Source organism: Octodon degus, unplaced genomic scaffold (genome assembly GCF_000260255.1).
Source record: "Octodon degus isolate 3935 unplaced genomic scaffold, OctDeg1.0 scaffold00072, whole genome shotgun sequence".
In the NCBI taxonomy this organism is placed as follows: domain Eukaryota; kingdom Metazoa; phylum Chordata; class Mammalia; order Rodentia; family Octodontidae; genus Octodon; species Octodon degus.
Window position 1 is genome coordinate 4287184 of NW_004524648.1, and position 27216 is coordinate 4314399.

Consider the following 27216-nt stretch of genomic DNA (forward strand, 5'->3'; position numbering starts at 1 on the left):
CGGAGGGCGGGGCGGGGCGGGGCGGGGCGGGGGGCTGCGGCCTCCGGCCTTTAGCCTCGGCTCCCGCCCGGCCCTCTGCAGAACCGAGTCCTTGGCGGGAGGGCGGGCCTGGGGGGGCCCGGGTTTCTTGTAGTCAGTGCACCTACCAAGGAAGGACGTTCCCGGCGCCGCCTCACACCCTGCAGTCTGAGGGAGGCGGGCAGCTAGCTACCTTCCCACCTCCACCTCTATATACAGACAGAAGCGCCAATCTAGGGTGGCCTTAGAACCGTGGCAGAGGTCGACAGGGTTTAGGAAGTGGACACGAGTGTGGTTTTGTGTCATCTCGGAGCCACCCCCGGGTCTTGCACCTGCTGCTGGTATGGTCCGTGTGTCTGCTGGAGTGGCAGAGGGCAAGGAGCAGATGAGCTGGGGTCTTGGGTGTAGTTTTTTCAGGAGCACCTGAAGGGGTGGCGACTCCTAGAACTCCTTGTCCCTGGTTCCCCAGGCTGGGGCTTCTTTTGGGGCCTGGTGTTTAGATATAGTCCAAACCTAGGCATCTTCCCTGGAAGCATCCCCAAGCCTTCTGGTAGCAGGGAACAGCTGGACCCGGCTCTTCATGTTCTCAGTAAAGCCTGTTTGAGAAGCTGGGGTTGCCATTGCCTCAGCCTATGCACAGATCGCTCTTGATCCCCTAGCCTAGTTTGGCCAGAATTGAGTATGGGCTGGTGACAAGGGGTCACCTCCACCCCAACCAGCATCCAGGTGGTTTCCTGGCTGGCCTTCTGGTAGTACTTATGCAGTTTTTCCCCTTTCTATCCCAGCAGAGTTAGGTTTGTGCTGCTGTGAAATCCCTTGTTTTGCTGAGGAAGTGAGGGATGGTGACCCAAGAGGCTGCTCCCTTCTGATATGGGAGGACGCAGCTAGTAATGGGGTTCAGCAGCTGGCCTGGGGAAAAGATGCTCTTGGCCCTTGTCCATCCTGTTTTTTAGAAATGACTCCTTTTCTAAGTAGCAGGCTCACATGGTTAGTGAACTCCAGGGGACCTGTGAACATGAGTGTGAGGATGAGGAGTGCTGTGTGGGGAACCTATAACTTCTAGCCAGTTCTTGGATAGTCCCAGACCCCAACAAGATGAGCCCCACAGATGGCCTGGTAGTTTTTGTGATCCAAGCTAGGATATTTGGGAGCTGTGATAACTGGCAGGCACAAGGACACAAAATATGTTGTGGGTGGTTATGACCTGGGGGAGGCCTGAACTATCCTGAAGTTGATATGCTTATCCCTAATTATCTGGAAACCAACTTCCTTTCAGTATCCTTGGGCTGATCTGGGGATGCCAGGATTAAGGGGAGACTTTGCCTTCTGTTTATCTTAGGATATTCAGTCCTCAATGGGATGGGCATGGGGGTTACTTAATAGACACTCCATCTGGGAACCTGGGCGTAGTGTTGCCATTGTTTCCATCTTACTCAGTGACCCTTGACAGGACTTTCCTTTCCCCAGCCTCAGTATCCTCAACTGTGAAACAAAGAAATAGATTTTTCAGAGCCTTCCTATTTCTATACCTCTTTTCTCAATTCTGGGACAGAAGACTGTCAGGTACTTCTGCAAAGGTGTTGTTTTTCCTCATAGTCTATGGAGGTCTGGTTGGAGCCTCAGGGTACCCAGTGGGCTTGGTATGTCTCAGAGGTGTTGGAGAGCCCAGCTCCTATTTTCAGACTTTATCTTATAAAAGTGTTTGTGCTGCAGGTACCTCCTTTTCCCCAATCCAGAATGCAGGTCAGAAAGATGGTAAAGTGGGCAAGATGTTGACAGACTCTTATTCATCATCCCACTCCAACACCTAGCATAGTGCCTGGCAAGTTCAGGTGTTCCAGTTCTTGTCAGAACTATTCTATACCCCCACCTTATATACCATATGACCTTAGCAGACAGTGACATTTTTAACCTGGGACTATAGCATCTCAGGCCAGAAAGGTATGAAGGTACTCAGCAGTCTAGAGTCCAGATCCAGTGTTGATCTCCTTGTATATGCCTCCAACCAGAATCACAGGTTTCTCTCACTGTAATATGAGCCCTGCAGTTCCAGCCCTAGAGGTAGAATCATGATGTTTTTATAGTTACTTAGTTCGGTGACAGGTGAGAAGTGAGATGCGGCTAGTGCCCAAAGAGCCCATACATCTAAGGGTCAGTGTATGTTGCAGGGCAGCTGGAAATGGCATGGCTGCTGTGGGAGCTTGTGAGCCCTCATCAGATGCCATATGTGTCCCTCCCTACCTTGAGAGTGTTTGAGGGAACGGTCCCCTGGAGAATGTTGGTTTCCCCCTTCCTTTGCCTCCTCTTATTCTGCCACATGGGCTTCCATATCAGCTTTTCTACTCTGGCTGTTCAGGGCACAGAAGTCAAGACTTGAAGGTGCTCGTCCTTTGGGTGAAAAGGGCTGGCAACCTGTAGGGTCATTTGTCTCTTCATAATGTAGAGTTTGGGGTAGAGTAAATGGTGGGCTTTTCTTCTTCTTCTCTTGAAATGTAAGTTACATATAGCCTAATACCTGCACGTTAGTGTTCATCCTGTGGATTTTTACATGTGTAAACTAGCATAACCACCACTGTGGTCTAGATGTGCATTTCTGTTACTCTCAGAGGTGTTATTGAGCCCTTCCCTTCCAGTCCATGCCCACAAAGGTAACCACCATTTTGACCTCTGTCCCAGTTGTTGGTAGATTATTCTTACCTACTTTCAGGGGTTGGCTTTTCCTTCTTGGCTGTTGAGGATTTGTTCCTTATCTCAGGAAAGAGAGGCCTGAAGCTAGTATTTCAGTGCAGTACTACTAACTCTAGAGACCACCAATGGCTCCAACTAGGGGCATAAATTTACCTTAGTAGAGGCTTCCCTGTGTGCACTAATTACTATTATCCCAAGACCCCTCCTTCTTCCTACCCCTATTTAACAGACCCATACCCTGACTATCAAGTCAGAAAGAAGTTACCCCTAACCTTTATGTTTCCTGTCCCTTCTGCTCCAAGTTTGATCCAGAGAGCTTCTTGGGGACAAGGAGTCATTAAAGCACAATAATGGGCTGGGGAGATGACTCAGTAGAATAAGCGCTTCCCTGGTAAGCACAAGGGCCCGAGTTCAATCCTTGGTTACGCAAAATAAATAAATAAAACACAATAATTGTTTGACTTTTAGAAATCCTTCTTGGGGCCAGTGAGATAGCTCAGCAGACTAAGCGCCTCCTCAGGCAAGTGCAGGGACTGGGGTTTAGTCCCCAGCACCACATGCCGTACCAGCCTCACCTCTGGGCACGCTGAGCCAGCTACCAGGTTCGGGCGTGGTGGCACACACTTGTAATCCCAGTGCTGGGAGGTTGAAAACAGGATGATCACTATGAGTCTGAGCTGCATAGTGAAACCCTGTAACAAATACATAAAAAAAATTTTTTTAAAAAGAAATCCTTCTTGACATTTATATTTAGGAAAAGTTGGGAGTCCTGCTTAGATAGACCCAAGGGCACTTGGGTACAGAAAGTAGGTAGAATAGTTTGGGTAGTTTCTCATTTGTGTCATCCAGCACTGAATTGGAACCAGTGTGGCCCAGACCAGGACAGTGTGCCTCATCACCGTGAAGGAAAGGAAAGACCCCTCTTTCAGGCATAAGGATGTGCCTTGGATCCCATTCCTGGGGTAGTAAACTCTTGGACATTGCTGTAACCAGGAGCTCGTCCCATCTGCTTTGCACACAGCTTGGCGCTCTGGGGCAGTTGGCCCTGTGTATTTAGCTGGCATTTCTAGTCCTAACTTTTCCAGTTAGGGCAATAAGCTTGAGGTGGAGGCCTCAGGACAAACCATTTATGATCCTGGCCAGGGCGGCTCCCCTCTTACAGGAAGCCCCACCATTTCAACAAGAGGAATTTAGGCTGCATCATTTCCCGCTTCCTGTCCGGGCTGGCAGAGACAACTGGCAGGCAGACCCCCTCACCCAGTGATGTTTGGGAGTTGGGGGAGGGAGCTTCCCATGCCTGGGTGCCTGACTTGTGACAGTGCCAATACAAAAGTGTGGCCTAAGTCTCCCCCTCTTGGCATAGATGGCTAGTCCATTCCTTATAAGCCCTGATATCAGCCCCCTGGGAAGATGAATAGCTGTTACTTTGTTCATCTCTCATTGCCCTGTTTTCTGGAATTCTTAAAGAAGCCTAGTAGATTCAAAGTCTGAGCTGTCTTCAATTCCCATTGCCATGCTTTATTGGGGGGATACTCACTGTAGGAAAGCCTTAGGCCCCTGACTCTTACAGTTCTCTTGGAAACCTAGATGGGAGTTCTTGGAGGGGAAGGGCCTGAGAATTTGGGTTAGAGAGATTCTCATCACCCCAAGACTCCCTCCCTGGATGGGGGATGGTACAGCTGACTACCATGAGTGCTGTGGGCAAACCAAGAGCCAGCCACCCCCACCCCCAAATAGGGATTTGTGAGCTTGGGCATGGGCCTGGGTAGAGCAGAGAGTCTTGGGAAAGAGACTCCGTGCCCTACCCCCTCTCAAGGAGCACACAATGACTGCTTTCTCCCCCATGACCTTTCAGCAGCCTGAGTTGTATGCAGCTGTCTCCTCCCCTTCTCCAGAGTGGCCTGGAATGGGTGGCATCTCCATTACCCTTTAGGACTTTGGGAGCTCCTACCCAATAGTAGCCCCTCTTCTTGTTTCCAAAGCTCACCTCTCCACAGAGGAGAAATTGGCCACCAGGATTTATGCCCATTGGGGACTCCAGGGACAGAAGGCAACAGTGTGTGTGGACCTGGTCTCTCTGCCACATCTCAGCAACTTTGCTCATTAGCTTTGTGACCTTGAACAAGACCTCCGACCTCTTTGAGCTACTGTGTCCTCATCTGTAAAACAGAATAGCATTTCTTCCCTTGCATCATACATGAAACACCCAGCTGATACACAGTGGGCACTCAGCAAGATTAGTTCCTTGGGGCCAGGGAGATGGCTCAGTGGAATAAGTGCTTCCCTGGCAAGCGCAAGGGCCTGAGGTCAATCCCCGGTTCCGCAAAAAAAAAAAAAATTGAAGATTAGTTCCTTTTCCCTATCCATCCTTCTTTGGAGGGACTTTAGCCCACAGAGATGTGACAGGCGACTCAGGCCTGAAAGGGTGTCTTACCTGCCAGTATGGAGGCAAGGGCAGGAGCCTGCAGAAAGGTGTGGTCTGTCAGGCAGGTTGCAGCCATCTTGGATACAGGAGGGATACACCATTGTCCTGGAACAGGACTACCTAGTACATGGTTGGGGCAGCAGCCTTGCTGCCTGGGGAAATACTGAATCTGGAGAGGTAGTTACAGGGAGGCAGCAGTGTGCCTACTGAATAGGCTCTGGGGACCACATGTCCCCAGAGAGGCAAGAATGTGTTGGAAAGGTCACAGCTCTGTCAATCTCTAGCTGTGAGCCCTGCGGGAAGTCCCCTTCTAGCTCCTAGACTTGCTGTGGACCTACTGAATGAATATTCATGAAGCACTAAACATACAGGCCCAAAGTAGATACTGGGGAGTTCTTGGCTGTCCTGTCATCTGACTCCAGCTGACCCTTGTCCCCACTCCTTCATCCCCAGATCCTGGCTGGGCATCCATCAGCAGGGGTGTGCTGGTGTGCGACGAGTGCTGCAGTGTGCACCGGAGCCTGGGACGTCACATCTCCATTGTCAAGCACCTTCGCCACAGCGCCTGGCCTCCCACACTTCTGCAGGTACAAAGCTGGGTCAATGATTCTCCTTGCCCATGCACAGAGCATGGTTATTTCTCCCCACACTCACATACAGGGCAGTACACACCTGGGGCAGAGCCTGATCCTGAGCTCTTCCATTAACCCCATACATAAAGGAAGCTCTCAGCCTAGCCACTTATTAGCCTGGACAGGTAGCACTGAGCAAGTTACTTTAACTTCTCTGAACCTTGGCACACCCACCATGGGACCTGAAGCACCAAACAGGACCCACATCTTTGGGTGGCCTGACTGGTGTGGAGAGCAGACTCCCAGTAGGCCCCTCCATGCCATTTCCAGCCGTGGCAGGCACTTAAGGCATGTTTCCCCTGGTACCCAGCAAGCATTGGGCACTCTCACTTGGCATCTCTTCCCTACAGATGGTGCACACGCTCGCCAGCAATGGAGCCAACTCCATCTGGGAGCACTCTCTGCTGGACCCCGCACAAGTACAGAGTGGCCGGCGCAAAGCCAATCCCCAAGACAAAGTCCAGTGAGTGGGGCTGCAGAGGTGGTGGGCAGGTCTGTGTGCTCTGGATGGGCCAGGAGGTGGCTGGATGACCCACCTCCCCTGCTCTGCTCCCCATTGTCTCCTGTGTGCTCCATGCAGCCCCATCAAGTCAGAGTTCATCAGGGCCAAGTACCAGATGCTGGCATTTGTGCATAAACTTCCCTGCCGGGACGATGATGGGGTCACTGCCAAAGACCTCAGCAAGGTTTGAAGGGCCCCACAACAAATGGGTGGACCTTTTCTGCTCTTCCTAGGCCCAAGACATTTGTCACTACCAAGCCCTCGGCCCCAGAGGCAACCAAGTAAGGGAAAAATTCTGGGCACAGCAAAGGAGCAAGATTGCCCTGTTAAATTCTTGGCACATCAAGGGAGCAAGATTGCCCTGCTAAACTGTAGGTGGCCAGATTATCACACAAGGGTAGAGTCTCTCAGCTGCCACTCAAAAACTGGAAAAACTCAGAGCAGTTGCTTAGCTAATTAGAGCCTCAGGTTCCTCATCTGTAAAATGAGAAAGTAGTAATAGCATCTACCTCACAGATATCTTTCCAAGCAGAGCACATAACACATGGTAGATGGTGACTGGCAGCAGTTATTATTCATTGGCATTAACTCCTAGTGAGAAGCCCTCTGATCTCCCCACCAAGGCCCACTTTTGGCTGGATCCCTAGAAGCTAGTAGGAGTCCCAGGAGTGGCCTGGGCCAGGTACAGCTTGGGCATGGGGTGTGTGCCTTGTGCACATATGTATCTATTGCACACTGCTCCTTAACAGCAATTGCACTCAAGCGTGAGGACAGGCAACTTGGAGACATGTCTACGCCTGCTGTCCCTGGGTGCCCAGGCCAACTTCTTCCACCCCGAGAAGGGTACCACACCTCTGCATGTGGCTGCCAAGGCAGGGCAGATACTGCAGGCTGAGCTGCTAGTGGTGTATGGGGCTGACCCTGGCTCCCCTGATGTCAACGGCCGCACACCTATCGACTATGCCAGGTGAGGATCAACTGAAAGGTAAGGCTTAGGTGGGTAGGGGGTGGGCCCTTGCTCCAGGACTGAGCATTGCCCCTCCCCACAGGCAGGCAGGGCACCATGAACTGGCGGAAAGGCTAGTTGAGTGCCAGTATGAACTCACTGACCGGTTGGCCTTCTACCTCTGTGGACGCAAGCCGGGTAAGCAGAGTGTGGGCTGGCTGGGCTGGACCATGCAGGTGGGACCCAGACACACCCCAGCAGCAGGTTCCATAGTGACAAAGCCAGCTGGGGAATAGTGTTGCTAAGCAACTGACTCCTATGAAATTGTTGCAGGCATCAGGCTGCAGCATGCTGGTACTAGAGAGTAGGATGGGCCTTAGGTCCAGCTCCAGTTGCTCTTGGGGTAGCATGTCCTTCTTTCTTTACACTTGTGGGTGCCAAACCCTACTCAGAACAGTGAGGTGGGCTCCCAGCTGCTGAGGCCATTTAGCATCAGTGACTTGGCATTTTTATTTTTGTTCAGATCACAAGAATGGGCATTACATCATCCCACAGATGGCTGACAGGTGAGTGTCCACCTGATGACTGTTCCTCGAGGCTAGTTGATGCCATGAGGGTACCTGACCCCAGAGCCCCATTCCTTATCCTCCTCAGACTGTGGGGTCCCAGGACCCCACCCTTCACTCTTGGGCTGGAAGCACAGGAGTCAAAGCCCAGTTCTCCCTGATATGGCTCTAAGGTAGCTAAGAAATACCAGTTCAGAATGTAGTCAGCACAACTGAGCCCTATGACTGTCAAATATATGGAGAACTTGAGTGCAAGGAAAGGCCTCAGGGTACAAGGGTGTATCCCTAGGTTGTGACCTGCCGTTTAACCTAATATAAAATCTCTGCTCTGCTGGCAGAACATGGGCTCCATGGAGCTGGCTGACTTTGGGACTGCAGAGGAGATACCTGATGGGCTCCCAAATTGGACAGAGGTGTGGGTGGGGCCTTTCTGTGCCTGATCTGAGGGGCCCAAGCACCAGGCCTTAAGGGACCCCCCCACACACACACACACACACATACACTCAGCTCTTAGAATGAATGCTGGGGGCCAGGGAGATGGCTCAGTAGAATAAGCGCTTGCCTGGCAAGTGCAAGGGCCTGAGTTCAACCCCCGGTTCCACCCCAAAAAAAAATGCTGGTGCCACCTGGTGGCCCTCTGATGGCCACACAGTTATGCCAGGTGGCTCCTGGCCTGGATCTAGGGACTGTAGGCTCCCTCCTTCCTCCACCCACCCAGGGCTTAGGTGAACAGATGGGATGGTCAGGCCTAGGCAGCTCAGATCCCTAAATCCAGACCTCCTCTGTAGATTTTGCTCTACTTCCCTAGTGTGGTTCTGCCTCTGTGTGTGTGTGTGTGTGTGTGTGTGTGTAGTAAACATGCCACATATGTACATATATCCAGTAGATTGCTGAATGAGCATCTTCTCAAAGCCAGCTGTTGCTCTGGAGACACAGGTTACACAGACAATGATCCCTGCCTTTTGGGAGCTGAGACCAGACGGAAGCATTATAGCCCACTGTAGGGAGCGCACACAGCAAGAGAGCAGAGGTTAGAAATGAAGTGCCAGGAACTGCAGGCAGTGTGAAGCAAAATTAGAGTCAGGCGAGAGAATGATCAGATCTGTGAGCCTCAGCAAGCTCTAAGGACAGAGTTCTTATCATGGATGTGTGAAGTCAGCTCTGCCACTTACTGGCTGTGTGACTTGCAGCAAGCTACTTAATCTCTCCTAGCCTGGTTATCTCACTTGGAAATGGAGTTGACATTACCACCCTTTTTCTGAACTGAGATCAAATAAGATATTACGTAAAAATAGCATATTTAGGTGAGCTTTTTGATGAAGTATGGTTCAAGTGGGCAATATGTACCTATTACTGAGATGTCTTAGGATGGGTGGTGGAGGTTGCTGAAAGCCATATGTGGTGCTGCATGCCTGTAATACCAGCTACATGGGATTCTGAGAATGAGGAGGATTGCAGCGACAAGGGTACTTCTGCAGTTTAGTGAGACTTCATCTCAAAAAATAACTCCAGGTTTGCCATACCAGCCACTGAAACTGGACGTGGTAGCACACATCTGTAATCCCAGCACTAGGGAGGCTAAGACAGGATGATCACTATGAGTCCAAGCATATTGAAACCCTGTACCAAATAAATAAATTTTAAAAATTAAGAGAGTCTGGGTGTGGTGGGCTACACCTGTAATCTCAGCGCTGGGGAGGCTGAAAACAGGAGGATCACTACAATTCCAGGCTGCATAGTAAGACCCTGTACCAAATACATTTTTTAAAAAAATTAAATGATGTGAAAGCCCGGGCAAAGGAAACAATGTTAGAAGTAGGAGACTTGGCTGGGACGCTGGAGGGGAGGGAGACCTCAGATGACTTCCTAGGTCAGTTGATGGATAGATCACAGAGGAAGAACAAGTGGGAAGGGGAGCAGGTCGAGGGCAGATGAGTTCCCTTTTGTACATTGAGGGTCAGGCATGTGTGGAAACAGGCCTGAGCCTGGTGCACAAAGACCGGTGCTACCCTGCTCTCGGGTAATTGCTGCCTCTGTCCTGTTCTTCCCTCTGCTGCCTTCCTCTGGACTTAGATCTCGGCAAAAGTGCATGTCTCAGAGGTATATCATGCTTGCTGGGAAGCAGGCTTTGGAGGTTGGGTATGGTGGGGAGGTACCCTATGTGTGGCACTGGGGGGGTCTTATCTTCCTGAGAATCTCTGCATGTTTGGGAAGTCATTGGCAGGGGCTTGGCTACCTCTCATTCCTGGCCTTTCCCTTTCTCCCTGCTTTATTTGCAGCCTGGATTTATCTGAGTTGGCCAAAGCTGCCAAGAAGAAGCTGCAAGCGGTGAGTCTGCTCATAGGCTCATGATTACTGGAAGCTGGCCCCCATCCCATGCTGTTGCTCCCTCTTCCTCTCTCCAATCACCCTTTTCAAAGTTTGTCCTTTCTTCCGTCAGTACAGGTGGTAGAACCCAAAGCCTTAGTGTCTCCCCACCCCACTCTTTTTGAGACAGAATCTTCTGAAATCAGTAAGTCGCTCACACTGGGCTCAAACTTGTAATCCTCCTGCTTCAGCCTTCCAGTGCTGATATAACAGGTGTGCACAACCATGCCCAGCTTTAGCCAAGTTTTTTACTCCCTCCGCCCACACCACCTCACCAGTCTTCGTGACCTCCCCATGCCTTTGTCTTTTTTCTCCCTGAACCAGGGATTGAACTCAGGCCCTTGTACTTGCCAGGCAAGCACAAGTATTCTACTGAGCCATCTCCCCAGCCCCCCATGCCTTTGTCTTTGACTCTGGCTTTTCTTGCACTCCAGGGTGTTACAACTCCTAGGGTGTTATCTCCACTACTGACATATCAAGGAAAAACTGGCCCAGCCTCTTCTCCCTGGAGTTTGGCATGTAGATCCCTACCCATTTTCTGCTTCTGAGGCTGTTAGGCTGGGCAACACAAGCCATTTCCCACACCTGGTGAGCTAGCCTTACTGGCTTGTGGGGCCGGTGATCTTATAAACCTGGGGCACCTTCTCTGTCTCCAGCTCAGCAACCGACTTTTTGAAGAACTTGCCATGGACGTCTATGATGAGGTAGACAGAAGAGAAAATGATGCTGGTGAGTAGGGACTGGCATAGAGAGCTGGGTGGAGGGGCCTACTAAGGGGCTTGGGTCTTTCAGTGGGACTAAAAAGAAGTGAGGTGTCTCAGAACCCTACCTGCTGGTGAGCCCCTACCAGCTGTGAGCCTGGCTGGCTGCTCCTCACTGGGCAGAGTGTGCTCAGCTGGAAGAGCCAGCCCATCCCACCCCCAACCCCTGGGCCAGTCTCATCACTGTGCTGGCCACCTCCCCAGTCCTGCTCCACCCCCCTGCATCACTCCTTCCAAGCCACAGCCGAGTTCCAGCCCAAACTATGGGATTGGCCTGGCGGGACTTGCCTTGTTCCACTCCTCATTTGCCAGTGGCCTCACCCATCCTTGCCCTAGCCCAGCCTGGCTTCTTGGGCTTGATGATAACCCCTTGTTGTACTCAGACTGCCAGCTTGGGGTATTGTGGGAAGGATAGCACTTCCTATTTCCACCCTGGAATCCCTGCCGTGGCAAATGATGTGCTCCCTTCCCTCCTCCACAGTGTGGCTGGCTACCCAAAACCACAGCACCCTGGTGACAGAGCGCAGTGCTGTACCATTCCTGCCAGTTAACCCAGAATACTCAGCCACACGGAATCAGGTGAGGGTGCTGGGGAGGGGAACTGGGTGGCTGTTCCCTTCTTGGGAGCCCTGTTTTTCCTCAACCTGCCATGGGCAGGTGCAGGTCAGCTCTCTACCCTTTGTTGGGGTCTTCCTCAGGGCCTGGCTGGCCCTCACATTCTGGAGCGGGGAAGAGGCCATCCTTCTGTGGGCTTGGTAAGCAGGCTCAGGTGGTGATTCGGCCTCTGTGTGCTGGGCTGGCCTTGCCTTGGATATCTGTGCTGCTGACTAGCCAGGTGAAGTAAGATTGGAATTTTGTAGTTGTGGTTAAATCAGATGACAGGGCATTGCCTTGTTGCTTTGTCCCCATCCCCATGGGTTTGATATAAGGGGCCCCTTGTCTCTTATGCTGTCCTGGTCCTTTCTGCCTTGCAGGGGCGACAGAAATTGGCCCGCTTTAATGCCCGGGAGTTTGCCACCTTGATCATTGATATTCTCAGTGAGGCCAAGCGGAGACAGCAGGGCAAGAGCCTGAGCAGCCCCACAGGTGGAAGGCCCTGAGCAGGGTTGTGGGCACCATGGTCCCAGGATATTCTTCTGGGTGGCTCCCTTTGCAAGGGGACATGAAAAAATGGGTTCTGTGGCCGAATGAGCACTGTCTAACAGATCTTGTGTCCTCAGACAACCTGGAGCTGTCTACAAGGAGCCAGAGTGACCTTGACGACCAGCATGACTATGATAGTGTGGCCTCCGACGAGGACACAGACCAAGAGCCACTACGCAGTACTGGTGCCACTCGGAACAACCGTGCCCGGGTCTGAGCATTGTCTCTACTCATCCCCACCTGCCCCTGTGAAGCCCCAGCTCTTCACAGAGCCTTGGACACAGGGGGCTGCTCCCACCTTCAAGGGCATCTGTTCTTTATCCCCATGGCTGACCAGTTTCTCTTTCTCTGTGCAGAGCATGGACTCCTCAGATCTGTCTGATGGGGCCGTGACGCTTCAGGAATACTTGGAGCTAAAGAAGGCCCTGGCTACCTCTGAGGCAAAAGTGCAGCAGCTCATGAAGGTTAACAGCAGCTTGAGTGATGAACTTCGAAGACTGCAGAGGGAGGTGAGGGCCGCAGCCTGGGGTTAGGGAATTCAAGACACTGGGAGGGAAGGGTGCCTTCTCTCAGAGGTAGGGTGCCTGCCCAGATCCAGGGTTGGATACCACTGTGTGCACTGACAGATCCACAAGCTGCAAGCAGAGAACCTGCAGCTCCGGCAGCCACCAGGGCCCATGCCCACACCCCCACTCCCCAGTGAACGGGCAGAGCACACACCCATGGCACCTGGTGGGAGCACCCACCGCCGGGACCGCCAGGCCTTCTCTATGTATGAGCCAGGCTCTGCTCTGAAGCCCTTTGGGGGTGCACCTGGAGACGAGCTTACCACACGGCTACAGCCCTTCCACAGCACTGTGAGTTAACTGTGCATCCTGGGTGGGGAGACAGGGCTGGGCCTGCCACAGGGCCTGTTGTGATGTCCACGGTGCTACCCCCACCCACAGGAGCTGGAGGATGACGCCGTCTATTCTGTGCATGTCCCTGCTGGCCTTTACCGGGTAAGCTGGGCCTGGGAAAGGTGGATGCACTAACAGGTTTTAAATCCCAATAGGTATCAGGCTGTGCTGGTGCTGGAGCTAGAGAGGCGAGACTGACTTTGGTTATTTCTGTGTTTCAGATTCGGAAGGGTGTGTCTGCCTCAGCTGTGCCCTTCACTCCTTCCTCCCCACTGCTATCGTGCTCCCAGGAAGGAAGCCGTCATGTGGTAACATTTTCAGCCCAGTGCTCCTGGGGACAGTGGGGAGCAGGCTATATGCACCAGGAATGCACACTCACCTCTGGTCCTCCCCCATGCCCTCCAGAGCAAACTTTCCCGCCATGGCAGTGGTGCTGACAGTGACTATGAGAACACGCAGAGTGGGGATCCGCTGCTTGGGTGAGGCTCCCTTAGATCCCCCAGCCCTGGCACATGGAGGGGAAGAGGTGGAGCAGACCTGGGTGTCTGCAGCAAGCTCCATGGCCGAATCAGCTTTCTCTTCTCACACTGCGACTCAGGCTGGAAGGGAAGCGATTCATAGAGCTGGGCAAGGAGGATGATCTCCATCCTGAGCTGGAGAGCCTAGATGGGGACCTAGATCCTGGGCTCCCCAGCACCGAGGATGTCATCCTAAAGACAGAGCAGGTCACCAAGAACATTCAAGAGCTGTTGCGGGCAGCTCAGGAGTTCAAACATGACAGGTATATGTGCATGGGGTAGGTTTGTATATGTGAGGGAGGGAAGCAGATGGGCCCTTTTCCTTCGTCCCTGACACCCTTCCTGAGGAGCCTTCCTCATCTATCCCCTCCTGTCCCCCACAGCTTTGTGCCCTGCTCAGAGAAGATCCATTTGGCTGTGACTGAAATGGCCTCTCTCTTCCCAAAGGTACAGGATCAGAGAGGAGCAGGAGGCCCACAGGGTGGGGCAGGCATAGGGAATCTGTTCCCTGGGTGGAGATAATATACCTGCTGGGTGTTATGATCAAGTTACATGGCTTCAAGTCCAAAGCCCAGCCTCCTCCCACCCTCCTGTCTCTCTCCAGAGGCCAGCCCTGGAGCCTGTGCGCAGTTCTCTGCGGCTGCTCAATGCCAGCGCCTACCGACTGCAGAGTGAGTGCCGGAAGACAGTGCCCCCAGAGCCTGGCGCTCCTGTGGACTTCCAGCTGCTGACTCAGCAGGTGATCCAGTGCGCCTATGACATCGCCAAGGCCGCCAAGCAGCTGGTCACCATTACCACCCGAGAGAAGAAGCAGTGACTACACTCCCTGCCCTCACCCACACCCTGGGACCTCACTGACCATGGGGACTGGGCCACTCCAGACACTAACCTACCCCAACAGAGCCACTGGCACAAGTGCCCTTAGCGCTGCCACTCTCCCCTGGCAGCCAGGCGCCCTGGTGCCCACTTTCCTGGAGCCCCAAGGATGGGGAGGTGGTGTGGCAGGACATTCTGTCCCCCACATTCCATGTACCTCCTCCCTGTACATAGTACCCCACCCTTTCTGCGTGCAGGGGCCTGAAAGGCATCACTCCCAGCCCCTCACCTTTAGCAAAGGGTTGGATGGGGACACTCCACATGGGGCTGTTCCCCTATGTGCAGCCTACCCCCATGAGCCAGTTCAGCCCTATTAGGGGCTGAGTGGGGGCATCCCCCTCCTTTGTACATATCTCTCTGGATGTCCCCACCCTGTAGCCACCAGCCCTCTTGCTGCTCTCCTCTAATGCCAAACGGCCCCTGCCTAGGGCACAGGCCCCAACTAGTATGTTGGGGTCCCCAGCAGCAAACACTGGAAAATCTTTTTTCTTTCTTCTCCCCAACTCCTTAATTTTAACTTTGTGGTAACTGAGTGTCCCTGCGTGTGAGTGTGTGGGCAGCAGTGCCATTTGGGAGGCCTGGCTCACCTGGAGCTTTGAGGGGCGAGGGGACCAGAGCAGTGGGACCAGCACTGGAGGAGGAGTCTTCCTCTCCCCTCACTGGGACCAGAGACTGCTGGGATCACCAGATTGATCCTGACGCTGCCTCTTATCACAGTCCCCACTCGTGCCCCTATTCTATGAACTTAAAAGGAAAACCACTTCCCTCCATCTCTCCTTCCCCTCCTTTGTAGAGGGAAAAGTGCTGGCCAGGCAGAGGGCTGAGCACCCGAGCCTGGGGCTGGCTCCCCGGGGTCCCCAACTCAGCTGGTGGCTGTGGACCTGAGAGCCCTTCCCCATAACCTCTGCGAGGCCAGTACTCACATCACTACCTGCACCTAAGGTGGCCCCACCCTCTGGAAGCCTGGGGACCTGACTGCAGCCTGGGAAGGCTGGAGGCTGACAACAGCACCCACCAGCTCTTCCTGACCCACCTCTCCCCCAAGAGGCCAGCCCTACCTGTGGTGGTGGGTGGACGGTCGTGTGTCATGTACATTTGTATCAAAAATAAATAAGTGAACATGTGTTGCATCTCATGCTTAGGAAACTGGGAGTCAGGAGAGGTTGAAGGCACACCTTTCCCAAAGAAGAAAATCTAAGAGAAGCGTGGAGCAAATAAAAGAGCGTCTGAAGACCCAGTATCAGGAAAGCCCACTGTTGGAAATACCTTTCAGAAGAGTAGCTTCAAAATAAATTGCATAAAAGACACTAAGAGCCATGAAAGGGGTGGGGGAGGATGACGAACCCAGATGTCCTAGAAGTGTTCTAGGGGAGTGTGTGTACGTGGCAGATGCATAGGCTTAGCTTCGGGCTCTACTAAAATAATTTAATTAGAAACAAGTTTGGGCAAGAGGGTCAGGAATGGCTCTCCTGGCCACTCCACACAACCTACACTGTCAAAGAGGCAGTATCTGCAATATGTAGCCGGGCTGCTGGATGTGCCACCAGGGGGCGCCCCTGTCTGCAGCTTACGTGGCAGAGGCCCTAGATGCACAGCAGAGGAGCCCACCCGGCCAGCGGCAGGGCTAGGGAGAGTCAGTCGGAGCTCTCCACATCCGGGCCACTGTCTGGCACCGGCGGGAGCAGGGGTCTCCGACGGGAGCGCTTGACTCGACGCGAGGGCATCAGCAGCCTCCGCTTCAGCACAGCTGTGGGGAAGGGTAGCAGTCAAAAGCAAGCAAGCCATTGGGCTGAGCTTGGGCAGACGTAAGGAGGAGAGGTCTCACCAGCTACAGTGTCCTGGCTGTCCGCTGTGGGTCCCCAGTAGACGCTGTCTCCCCGGCGGAAATTTCGATGCAGCCTCGTGCAGAGCGTGGCCAGTGTGAGCAATACTAGCAAGAAAGTCAGGGCCATGGCAGCCCAGGCAGCCTCCTCTGTGCGTGGGGTGGGGCCCCGGGCTGCCCGTGGAGGCGCTGCTGCTCGAGGGGCAGGGGAAGCCTGATTGGGGCAGGCACACCCCCCTGGGTTGCCTTGGGCTTTGGGTGTCTGACCCTCTGACCTGATGCTTGCATTGCTAATTGGTCCCTCAGGTGACAAGGGGACTAAAGGCACAGATGGGGAATCAGCCTCCTCACTCTGCGTTCTCAAAATGGGCTGCTGGACCTTTAAACTCCACGGGGAAGCAAAAGGAACCCTCAGGCCTTCAGGAGTGGACTGGAGACCCAGGGCAGCTCGAAGCCCCCGTCTCTTGGCACCACTGGAAGAGCGCTGCCTGGGCCCTCTAGACAGCATCTCTGTACCAGGAGGCCTCCAGCTACGCAGAGCAAAGGCCAATGCTGGGGCCTAAGGGGAGAAAATAGTGGTTTGTCACTCCTGTCCTGCTTAGATAAGCCAGTGACTCTGACATCCGCCAAACTAGGCCAAGATAGGTCCAAGACAGACTGGCCTGACTCACCTGCATACAGCCTCTTGGATACAGCCTCCCTCTGCGGTGGCTTGGCACAGATGGAAAGGGCTGAGCAAGGCTGTCAGAATGGAACCATATTTTCTTCCTCTGCTTCCTCCGCTGCCTCCTCTTTAACCAGTAGGCAGCCCAGATTGGCTCTACCCATGCCATCTCCAGTGCCATCCCCCATGATGTCAGCACCAGGGGCTATGAAACAAGGTAAATTTTAGAGCTAAGAAAGCAAACAAAAGGAAGCTCCTGTATTTTCCTTGCCCTGCACAGACAGGCTGATCCCTTCTGCCATGGCCAAGACCACTGTCTTTCATCATCCACTTACCCTGTCCCAAGTGAGGTTGGAGTCAGGGATGAGTGAGGGCTTAGAAACACAAACATGGGCCAGGAGGGCAAGCTGGAGTTTCAGCCAGGGATGAGCACAGGGGTGATAGAGGAAGGTGACATCCTCCTCCTAGAGAAAAGGCAGACACATCAACCCAGGCCCAGTTCCCTCTCAGAGAGTCACAAGTACACCCATCTTGGGGACCACTGTAAAGTGACTACCAGCATGAACAAGTGGCTCTTTTGCTTCCGAGTTCCCTTTGCTCCCCTCTCCAACAAATATCACCCCTCAAGGCTGAGCCTCTGAGCTAACAATGCTTAGACAACCCTGTTAGACCACACTTTATTTCCCTGCTCCCATAGCTTCTCAGCCTTTTGGCTAAGATCAAGTGTATTTCTCTGCTCCTGCAACACTGGGTCTACAGATCCACAATCTAGAAGATAAACATCCCTCAAGTAAAGACCAACTCTTCTCTATCAATCTAATCTATATAGTCAGTTTCCCAAGAGGATCCAAGTATGAGGCACATAGGCAGCAAGTGCACAATCGCAGGATAAAACTTTATCAGTCATTCATTATACCTTGGTTGAATTAAACCAGCACTCAGCACTGTGCCAGATGCTGGAGGAAATAGCAAAAAGAGAACTCCTGGACTCTGCCTACAGAAATATGTAAGAAACTCAGTAGCTAGGTACAATAGTACATTCCTGTAATCCCAGCACTCTGGGAGGCTGAGGCAAAAAGACTGCAAGTTCAAACCCAGCCTCAGGCAATTTTTTTTTTTTAAACTTTTTTTTTTAAACTTTTTTTTTTTTTTGTTTTTATTTGAGAGAGAGAGAGAGAGAGAGGTGTGTGTGTGTGGCCAGCTCAGCCCACCAGGGGGCGGGGCTGGCTGGCATGTGGTGCTGGGGGATTGAACCGCCGTCCCTGATGCTTTGCCAAGCTAGTTCCAAGTAGGTGCTTTTAGACCACTGAGCCATCTCTCCAGCCCCTTAAACTTTTTTTTAATTTTTATTTATTTGAGAGAGAGAGAGAGAGAGAGAGAGAGAGAGAGAGAGAGAGAGAGAGAGAGACAGAGAGAGTGTGTGTGGTGTGTGTGGCCAGCTCAGCCCACCAGGGGGCGGGGCTGGCTGGCATGTGGTGCTGGGGGATTGAACCGCGGTCCCTGATGCTTTGCTAAGCTTGTTCTAAGTAGGTGCTTTAGACCACTGAGCCATCTCTCCAGCCCCAGCCTCAGGCAATTTAGTGACTTAGTGAGAATATGTCTCAAAAAGGGGGTGGGACTGGGATGTAGCTCAGTGTGAAGGTCCTAGGTTTAATCCCCAGTCCTGGGGGAAGGACATAATGCAAATGAAAGGGAAAACTAATAAAGCACAAAGTGGTTAGTTGTTACGTTGTAGGAGACAAGTTATAAGTACTAAAGGAATGTAAAGGGATGAAGATGGGCTGATAGGATCAGACAAAGTCTCAGGGGGACTCAGCTGCGCTGGGCTGTGAAAATAGATGGGGATGGGGGGGCAGGCAGGGGCTGCACCTGGTCAGGATAGACCAGGTGTGCAGAATAAACTGGAGCAAAGGTAGGGCAAGGGAAGGAGCCTGGCATTTGCTTGTGTGGTGAGTAGACCAGCAGGAATTGAAGATACAGACTCAAATGAAATTAATTTATGGCCAGAGAAGAGAAGCAGGAGCGTTGCTGTGATTAACTGATAGGTTCTGAAGAGTGAACCTGGCCTCTTTCTGCAGAAAATGGTAGGGAAGGGAACTGACAAGCAGGAAAGCTGCAGAAAGCATTAAATCATGTCTCAGGCGTCGACAGCAACGCTGCAGCCTCCTGGTACTTACCTGCCCTGGTCTCACTCGCGTGTAGGTCACTTTTGGTAACACCTACATACGGGGAAAGAAAAAGGTTTAGTGCAGCTGGAGCACTATGTGTGTAGGGTAGAGAGGGGACACCAGGCCCGAAGATCAAGACTGGGATGGAGAAATTAGTAACCGAAGCAGGAGGAACCAGCAGAGGTCCCCACAGGGTGACCGCGAAAGGTATAGTGAGACCAGAGGGACTGGGCTACTCGTTTGCACCCCTCTCTCCCCCGGCCCTTCAGGGTCCCTACCTGTGGGGGCAGAGGCCATAGACCCTCGGGACAACGGGCTCCAGCCTCCTCCACCAGCTCAGCCACCACCTGTGGGTCCAAGGCGCAGAGCTGGGGCGCTGGCCTCAGAAGGGCCCTACCTTCTCTCTCTCTTCCCAGGCCCACGGGTTGCGGGTAGAAGGGACTTTGAGTTTCCTCTAGGCGCGTCACTCCTTCCAGGACGAACTTTTGGCAAAGCGCTTTGAGATCTCTGGCCGAAGGCTTCCCAGGAGTGGGGCGCCTTACCTCGCTGGGACCCAGGAGCCCTACCAGGGCTGCCAGGAAAAACAAGTAGGGCGAAAGCGGTCGAGGCGCCATGCCAGCGAGTATCGCCGCCCAGCCAACGAGGAAGCGCGCCCCCGCGCCGGACGCCGCCCGCGCGCCCACGTCGATCCCGGCTCGCGCGCCGCCTGGCCGCATCCTCCCCAGACTGCGCGCCCAGGCCTCGCCCCGCCCCCAGCGGCCGAGCGTGCGCGCACGCGTCCTAAATCCGAATCCGGAAAAGTTGTGTGTGAGTTTGAGCCGAGGAGCATCGCCGCAGGGCTGACGGGGCGCCTCCTTCAAACTGGGATTAGCCCCGGCGCCTCCCCGCGACTGGCGCGGGCGGAGCTGCAGTGCCTGGGTCGGATCCTGGAGCGGGGCAAAGGGCGGGAAATGGGATCCCAGTGGAGTGGATGGCCTTGGGGGAGGAGTCTGGTGTGTTCTCCTGGCAAACACGCTTCAGATGCGTCCTGCAACTGGAAGAGAGCCGGAATCCCGAAGTCAAGCTGCCGAAGGTCCTGGCTCTAGAGCTTCACCTTCAGCACTCCTGCCCTAGCAAACAGGGCTTCAGCCCGGGGGGACCATCACAGGGTCTGAGAACCCTTCTCCCTCCAGAGCCAGAAGCCCCGGGAAACCGGATTTGGGCAGGAAGCTTCTTTTTTCCCACCTTTACCCCTTTCCCCTCTTATCTTTCGCTTAGTGGTGACCTTAGTGGTGACTCCGCCTCTGGTCCCTGCAAGGCGGAGCAGCTACAGGCCTCGCCCCCAGGTGAGAGCCCTGCCTGGCCTCCTTGGCAGCAGGCGCCAGCTCTGTGCCCTCTTCGGGATTTTGAAGGAAAGATAAGCAAAAGTGTACAGTGAGAGTTGAGATGCCCAAACTTAAAAACAGCAAGCAGTGTTATTTCATCCCCTTCTCCCCATGTCCCTGGTTTACAAGGGGCTCCTTGCCCCACCCTTTCCAGTAATTACCAAATACTGAGCTGACGGGCAAGCCGCCTTGATGGAGCGTGGGAAACAGGTCCCCTCCTTTCCCTCACCTTACTTAACCTGGGGCTGCTTCTGAAGAAACTCTTTCTATTAAGGACGTGATCTATGTGAAGCAACGCTGTAGGCCGGGACAGGAGTCGTCTGCAGGACAGCGCCCCATCCCTGCACGGGAAGACGCAGCTTCCTGCCGCGAAGGCAAGGCGAGAGCTCGACGACCGCCCTTGAGCTCGCCGATTTAGTGCTGCCCTCGGCTCTGCCGGGTCATTGCACAGTTGCGGGTCCCGGCAGGCAGAGACAAACTCCGAGGTCAAAGAGCATGGCGAAGCCGGACGAGGGCGGTCGGTGGACCTGGCTGCAGCTGCGCCTAGGAGCCCAGGGAGAAGGGCCCAGGGCTGCGCGTCAGGCACTTTGCAATAGTGGTCCCCGAGCAGGCAGCGCACCCTCGCCTCCCTTGTCAGCTCCAGATTTTATAGGACGGAGGGCAGAGCCTGGGGGCTCTGATGCTCTCCCCGGGTCCCTAAACTCCTCTTCGGGTACCCCCACTTCGCTACTGAACCCCTCTCAATCCCCTACTCTATTTCTTGGTTCGCCTACACGTCCTTGCTCCCTCTCACTGGCCCCTTTTACCCTCCGCTCCAGCTTGTCGCAATCACTGTACAAAGGGCTGCGGGCGGGAGTTGGGGGCGGGCGAGGGGAGCTCTACCCGAACTGGCTGCCTCTGCGGGGCCCGCGACCAATCCCGAGCGCGCGCGCCCGCCCGCCCGCCAGCCCGCGCGGAGGGCGCTGGGCGCTGCGCGGCAGTCACAGCCAGGCGGAGCTGCGGGCTGAGCAGGGAGCTCGCCGAGGGGGCCCGGAGCCCGCTGCCCGCAGCTGGCCGGGAGTTCTCGGCTGCGCCATGCCGCTGTGGGGCGCCGCCCTCGGGGTGTTCCTGGCTGCGCTAGCCTTGCTCCTCCTGCTCGCCCCTAGACTCCTGCACTTCGTCAGAGCGAGGACCCAGCTCAGGACCCTGGGCCAGCACGTTGAAGTGGACGCCAGAGGCCCCGCGGATCAGTTCAGCGACGGGCGAGAGTCGCTGCCGGGTGGTTGCAGCCTCCTCTGTAAGCCGTCGGCGCTGGCCCAGTGCTTGCTGCGCGCACTGCGGCGCTCCGCAGCGCTGAAGCCTGAACCACGCCCCTGGCTCTCAGGGCCTCACCTGCAGACCCTCTGCCACTTCGTCCTGCCCGTCGGGCCGGGGCCTGAGCTGGCCCGGGAGTACCTGCAGTTGGCAGATGATGGGTTGGTAGCCCTGGACTGGGTGGTAGGACCTTGCTCCCGGGGTCGCAGGGTCACCGGTGCGGGGAGCCTCCCTGGGGTGCTCCTGGTGATCCCCAACGCGTGGGGGCGCCTCACCCGCAACGTTCTTGGCCTCTGTCTGCTTGCCCTGGAGCGTGGCTACTACCCTGTCATCTTCCACCGCCGTGGCCACCACGGCTGCCCACTGGTCAGCCCTCGACTGCAGCCTTTTGGGGACCCGTCAGACCTTAAAGAAGCGGTCACCTATATTCGCTTCCGACACCCTGCGGCCCCGCTCTTCGCCGTGAGCGAGGGTTCTGGCTCTGCACTGTTGCTGTCCTACCTAGGCGAGTGCGGGTCCTCCAGTTACATGACAGGCGCCGCCTGCATCTCACCTGTGCTGCGCTGCCGGGAGTGGTTTGAGGCCGGCTTGCCCTGGCCTTACGAGCGCGGCTTCCTGATGTACCAGAAGATCACCCTCAGCAGGTGGGTAATTGAAGCCCAAGATGGGCAGGGAGGCCTCAGGCTGGCCTGGAAAACAGCCCTGCCTCCTATGGAAACAAACGTGTGGGCCAGTTTGGGCAAAGTTCTCCTACATTTTTCAAAGCTGTCCAAACTCCATATTCTAGATAGAACCAAGAATGAAAGTTTCAAAGACATAATGTAGCATCACTGTGTTAGAGCAGAGCAGGCCTTATGCCCAGGAGCTCTGTTACGTCCTCAGGTGTCCTAGCAACCAGAGTGCCTGGCCTTGCAACAGCAGAGGTGACACCTGACATTTATAGTCTGCAACTGGGCAGGTCAGCAAAAAGGGCTCTAGAGGCTATTACAGCCCATTATCTGTCTAGAATATTTCCTTACAATCTCAGAGCCAGGAGGTGATAGGGATCAGAAATACAGCAGCATGTGATTTATTAAAAAATCTTTCGACTTGGCAGATATCCTGCATATGTAGTCAACATTTAACTTAAATTTTTATTTATTTTCGTTTGTTTGTTTGTTTGTTTTTGTACCAGGGATTGAACTCAGGACCTTGAGCTTGCCAGGCTAACTTAAAATTTTAAAAAATATTGAAATGGATTTTTATTTTAATCTCCAAAAGGAAAATAATTTATTACCAGGGTGACACTTTTTCACTGAGAAGCCCTGAGTATCACTCCAGTCTTCCCTTGGAGAGTGTGGAATGAGGTCAAATGCATTATGACAAGAGGATGAGGCAGAAGGAAGACCTGGGATGTGGATTTAGACCTGCTTGGGTTCAAATCTTGGATTTCTAGCAGTTACCTAACACCAACACCTTTTTTTTTTTTTTTTCTTTGGAGACAGGGTTTCACTAAGCCATTTCAGGCTGGCCTTGAACACACTTTGTAGCCCAGACTGGCCTGGAATACACAGCAATCTTCCTTTATCTGCTTCCTTAATGCTGGGATTACAGGCATGTACCACCACTCCCAGACCCTATTAAGACTTACTTTCCCCTTCAGTTAAATATAATTCACAATAGCCATGTTCCCAAAGTGGTTCTGATCATTAAATAAAGGACTGGCAATGGGTAGGTGCTCAATAAATATGCTCAGCAATTATGATGATTTTTCCTTGCCCCAGTTTGCCTATTTTGAGAAGGTCAAATCCTGAGCTGAACAACAGCCTGAAGCACTGCCATAGCAACCCAGAGGGCTGGTGCAGTCCAGGGACAAGGTGTTCTTATGCAGTTTAATTGTCATAGTTTCCACTCCAAAATGACCACCACCAGTGAGGACCCTGGGCACCAGCTAGAAGTGGAGAAGTAACTTATGCTTTAGAAGCTGCCATTCCCATGGAATTTGTGGTTGAAGACTTGGGACGGTGTCTTTCAATATTTGCAAGCAACATACATTAAATTCAACTGAATTCAAATGGCAAAGACTGCCCAGATTAACCCACCAAAAGGACTGAGCTGCCCACCCTGGCCTGTTAGGATGCCAGGCTTTCTTAAGGGAGCTAGAAATAGCAAAAATAGTGCTGTTCCCTGTGGCAGTTGCTCTCAGGCCCTATTTGGGAATGCTTCTTATGAATTAATTACACTTCTGATTGCTTTCTTGCCACACAATATTGTTGTTTAGGAATATCTGCTTGAGATATATCTTATCAAGTTCACAGGTCACTCTCAGTTGTCATATCAGGACAGCAATATTAACATAAAAATACAAAAACAGGACTGGGGAGATAGCTCAGCTGGTCTAAGCATCTGCCAGGTTCAATCCCAGTACTGAGCTGGCCACCAAAACCAGGTGTGGTGGTGTACACCTGTAATCCCAACACTGAGGAGGCTGAGAGAGGAGGATTACTATGAGTTCAAGCTGCACGGTGAGACCCTGTACCAAATCAATAAATAAAGGACTAAAAAAATAAAAATAGAAAAAATACAAAAACAACACATCATAACTGAACAGGGTGACTCCAGTGATTTATGAGGGTAGGAAAGAGTCCAGGAGGTCACAGCTTTTAGCAAGTTCCCTAGAAAGAGTGAGGAGCTGAGGTTGGGAGGAGAGCTGTCCCTGTAGATCAGAAGCTGCCTCTAAATCAAATGTCGCCCCTGGGGTCTGGACTGGTGATGCTATATATGACAAGGCTGGTGTGCACTGTGACACAGGGAGGAATACAAGCCCACACAGCCAGATCTTCCCATTCATTTCCTTGGAGATCTGCATTTTATGCAAAATCTGATGGCCATGACATGAAAGCTTTTAAAAAGGGCCATACTCAGGGGCTGGGAGATAGCTTAGTAGAATAAGCGCTTGCCTGGCAAGTGCAAGGTCCTGAGATCAATTCCTGGTACCACAACAAAAAGGAAAAAGAAAAAGAAAAAAAAAAACTTCAAAAAGCTTCAGTGATGAGAATCTGGCCAGTAGGCTACTCCTCTGCAGCTTCTATCACTGTTTTTCTGATTCTTCCTTCCCTCTCCCCTCCCTTCCCCATTCAACTCCTGCTACCAGGTATGCCACAGCCCTGGAGGACACAGTGGATACCTGCAAGCTGTTCAAGAGCCGCTCCCTGAGAGAGTTTGAGGAGACCCTCTTCTGCCACACCAAGAGTTTCCCCATCAGCTGGGACACATACTGGGATCGCAATGACCCCCTCCGGGATGTGGATGAGGCAGCTGTGCCCGTGCTGTGCATCTGCAGCGCTGATGACCCCGTGTGTGGCCCACCGGACCATACTCTGCCTGCTGAGCTCTTCCACAGCAACCCTTACTTCTTTCTGCTACTCAGTCGCCACGGAGGCCACTGTGGCTTTTTGCGCCAGGAGCCCTTGCCAGCCTGGAGCCATGAGGTCATCTTAGAGTCCTTCCGAGCCTTGACTGAGTTCTTCCACATGGAAGAGAGGATGAAAGGGCTGAGCAGGCACCGGACCCCATTCTTAGGGGGCCGTCGCCGTTGGGGAACCCTGCAGAAGCGTGAGGTCTCACCCTCTCCCAATCTGGAGGAGATATTTAGCTGGAAGCGATCATATACAAGGTGAGACTTTAGTCTTTTAGGCATATGGAGCCCCAAAAAGATGGTAGGGACTGGATGGGGGCAGCTTCAGAGCCTTTGCTTCAGATTCTGTTCTTTCTCTAACTGGTCTGTGGAAAGAGATAGATCTACCTGCAAACCTACTCTCCGCAGCTGAGTGGAACTCCCACGGGGCTCTATCAGATACATTCCTGCTCATCCTAGTTATCCCTGATGTCTCCTGCCAACAACTTCATAAGCCAAAGAATAAGACCTTCTAAATCCACGGACTCAGGAGAAAATGCTTTCTTCCTAGCCATAACTACAGGGAAGAGGAGTTTATGCGTGTCATTTGGCTGTTCTGCCCCACATAAATAATCACTGCAACAACTGATTCTTGAGCTGGAGCCACTTGATGTAGAAAGGACAGGATGTTTGTGTCTCAGTCCCACTTCCCCATGTGCTCTGTGGTTGTGGCTCTGCTCTGACTCAATGCATCAGCAGCTGTGGACCCAGGCTCCTGGAGTTGCCTGAGTCTGAAAAGGCAGCAGAGCAGGAAGTACTGGGGCCAGCTTGACCAAGGCTGGTAATGCCGAGAAGAGCAAACCTGGCCTTGGGCTCAGCGATCCATTCTCTAAGGGGAGCTTCTGGCAATCTCAGCTGAGAATGGGGCTGATCTGGGACTCTAGCCTAGGCCCTCAAGCTTCTCTGGAGGGGCCCCAAGGGATTTTAGGAATAGGAAGTGCTCTTTCCCAGAGTCTAAGGACTCTGTTAGATACTGACTCAAGTACCCAGTTTCTCAAGTATGTATTCCCTTTCAAATTCCATTTCTCAGTATTCCTCCAGAGAAGCCTATCGAGAGCTATTTATTTCTTTTCATTCCCCTGAAATGTGTGTTTTTTCTAAGTCATTAAAAGTATAGATGGGGCCGGGAAGATGGCTCAGTAGAATAAGCGCTTCCCTGGCAAGTGCAAGGGCCTGAGTTCAATTCCTGGTTCCGCAAAAAAAAAAAAGTATAGACCTCATAACTCAGAGTTTCTTGTTAGTTACTCCCTTTTCTGATGCCCCCAGCCTCTCCCTTTGTAGAGTCAGGACAGACATCTGGGACCAGAGGAAACAAAACACCAAAAGTTTGCTCACTCTGATTTATAAATGTTTCACATTACCATGCTTTGCCCAGCTATTCAAAAGGCCATCCATGTAAAGGCAGAAAAATCTGGATCTGACCACTCAGGGACTAAGTGGGTATTTGGTTCTATGAGAATAACACTGAAAACAAAAGCAAAATAAGGTCTAGGGTACATATTGGTCTATATATCCTGGTTTGGATTGAACTGTTACTATTATTTGATGAGAGATCTGGTTCTATATTAAAAATTTTAGTAAGGCTTGCCCTAGGACTGCAGAGCTAGCTTAGTGGCATAAGCACCTGAATGACAAGCACAAAGTCCTAAGTTTGTTCCCCAGTATTTACCAAAAAAAAAAAAAAAAGCTTGCCTTAAAGGTTTTTAAAAAAAATATTTATTTTGGTGTTGGGGATTGAACCCAAAGCCTTGCCCATGGTAGGTAAGCACTCTATCACAAAACTATATTCCAGCCCAGAAATTTTATTTTAATTTGTCAGTGAGAAAGAGGGCACTTGAGGGCCAGCCAGATAGTTCAGTGAATTAAAGCACCTGCTTAGGCAGACACGTGCTGAGACAGGCGAATGAGACTGGGTGCCACCTGGGGAGGCTGAAAACAGAATCACTACGAGTCTGTTCTGTGTAGTGAGACCTTATAGGCCCTGTACTAAAATACGAAAGAGACAGAGAACACTTGTTTGACCTCACAAAGAGCAAAGCAATTTTAAAGAAATGTTTATACCAAAAGGCACACCCGAGTCTTGGGTTGAGATATTCCTGGTGCCAGTTCAGATTTTTTTTTTTTTTTT

The 27216-nt window shown here is 52.7% G+C and overlaps 3 protein-coding genes across 5 annotated transcripts in view; 2 read left to right on the forward strand and 1 right to left on the reverse strand.

Annotated features, from left to right (window-relative positions):
* The window catches only part of Git1 (GIT ArfGAP 1), a 16369-nt gene extending 905 nt beyond the window's left edge, over positions 1-15464 (forward strand). Inside the window, exons 2-21 of the mRNA XM_012515619.1 lie at positions 1571-1658; positions 5554-5718; positions 6114-6226; positions 6344-6449; positions 7015-7232; positions 7315-7409; positions 7735-7777; positions 10057-10105; positions 10801-10873; positions 11387-11484; positions 11880-11991; positions 12126-12259; positions 12405-12557; positions 12675-12905; positions 12996-13049; positions 13169-13255; positions 13353-13426; positions 13546-13728; positions 13849-13912; positions 14070-15464. Of these exons, the coding sequence (XP_012371073.1) occupies positions 1571-1658; positions 5554-5718; positions 6114-6226; positions 6344-6449; positions 7015-7232; positions 7315-7409; positions 7735-7777; positions 10057-10105; positions 10801-10873; positions 11387-11484; positions 11880-11991; positions 12126-12259; positions 12405-12557; positions 12675-12905; positions 12996-13049; positions 13169-13255; positions 13353-13426; positions 13546-13728; positions 13849-13912; positions 14070-14282 (2353 nt within the window). The 3' untranslated portion in view covers positions 14283-15464. The remainder of the gene's footprint in view (positions 1-1570; positions 1659-5553; positions 5719-6113; positions 6227-6343; positions 6450-7014; positions 7233-7314; positions 7410-7734; positions 7778-10056; positions 10106-10800; positions 10874-11386; positions 11485-11879; positions 11992-12125; positions 12260-12404; positions 12558-12674; positions 12906-12995; positions 13050-13168; positions 13256-13352; positions 13427-13545; positions 13729-13848; positions 13913-14069) is intronic.
* A 281-nt stretch (positions 15465-15745) lies between these two features.
* Tp53i13 (tumor protein p53 inducible protein 13) lies at positions 15746-19795 on the reverse strand. Of its 3 annotated transcripts, XM_004635385.2 has the most exons (7): positions 19538-19795; positions 19274-19342; positions 19005-19046; positions 17163-17291; positions 16835-17032; positions 16167-16722; positions 15746-16088 (listed from the first exon to the last, which is right to left on the reverse strand). In XM_004635385.2, exons 1-7 carry the CDS (start codon positions 19709-19711, stop codon positions 15976-15978), a joined length of 1281 nt encoding a protein of 426 aa, XP_004635442.2. In that variant the 5' UTR covers positions 19712-19795; the 3' UTR covers positions 15746-15975. The 3 variants fall into 3 exon arrangements, with proteins under 3 accessions (XP_004635442.2, XP_023575699.1, XP_023575700.1); XM_023719931.1 differs by having other exon boundaries at positions 19274-19795; XM_023719932.1 differs by lacking the exon at positions 19005-19046 and having other exon boundaries at positions 19274-19795.
* A 1543-nt stretch (positions 19796-21338) lies between these two features.
* Positions 21339-26766, forward strand: Abhd15 (abhydrolase domain containing 15). The gene is made up of 2 exons (XM_004635386.2): positions 21339-22296; positions 24786-26766. Exons 1-2 carry the CDS (start codon positions 21434-21436, stop codon positions 25309-25311), a joined length of 1389 nt encoding a protein of 462 aa, XP_004635443.1. The 5' UTR covers positions 21339-21433; the 3' UTR covers positions 25312-26766.
* Positions 26767-27216: the final 450 nt, after the last annotated feature.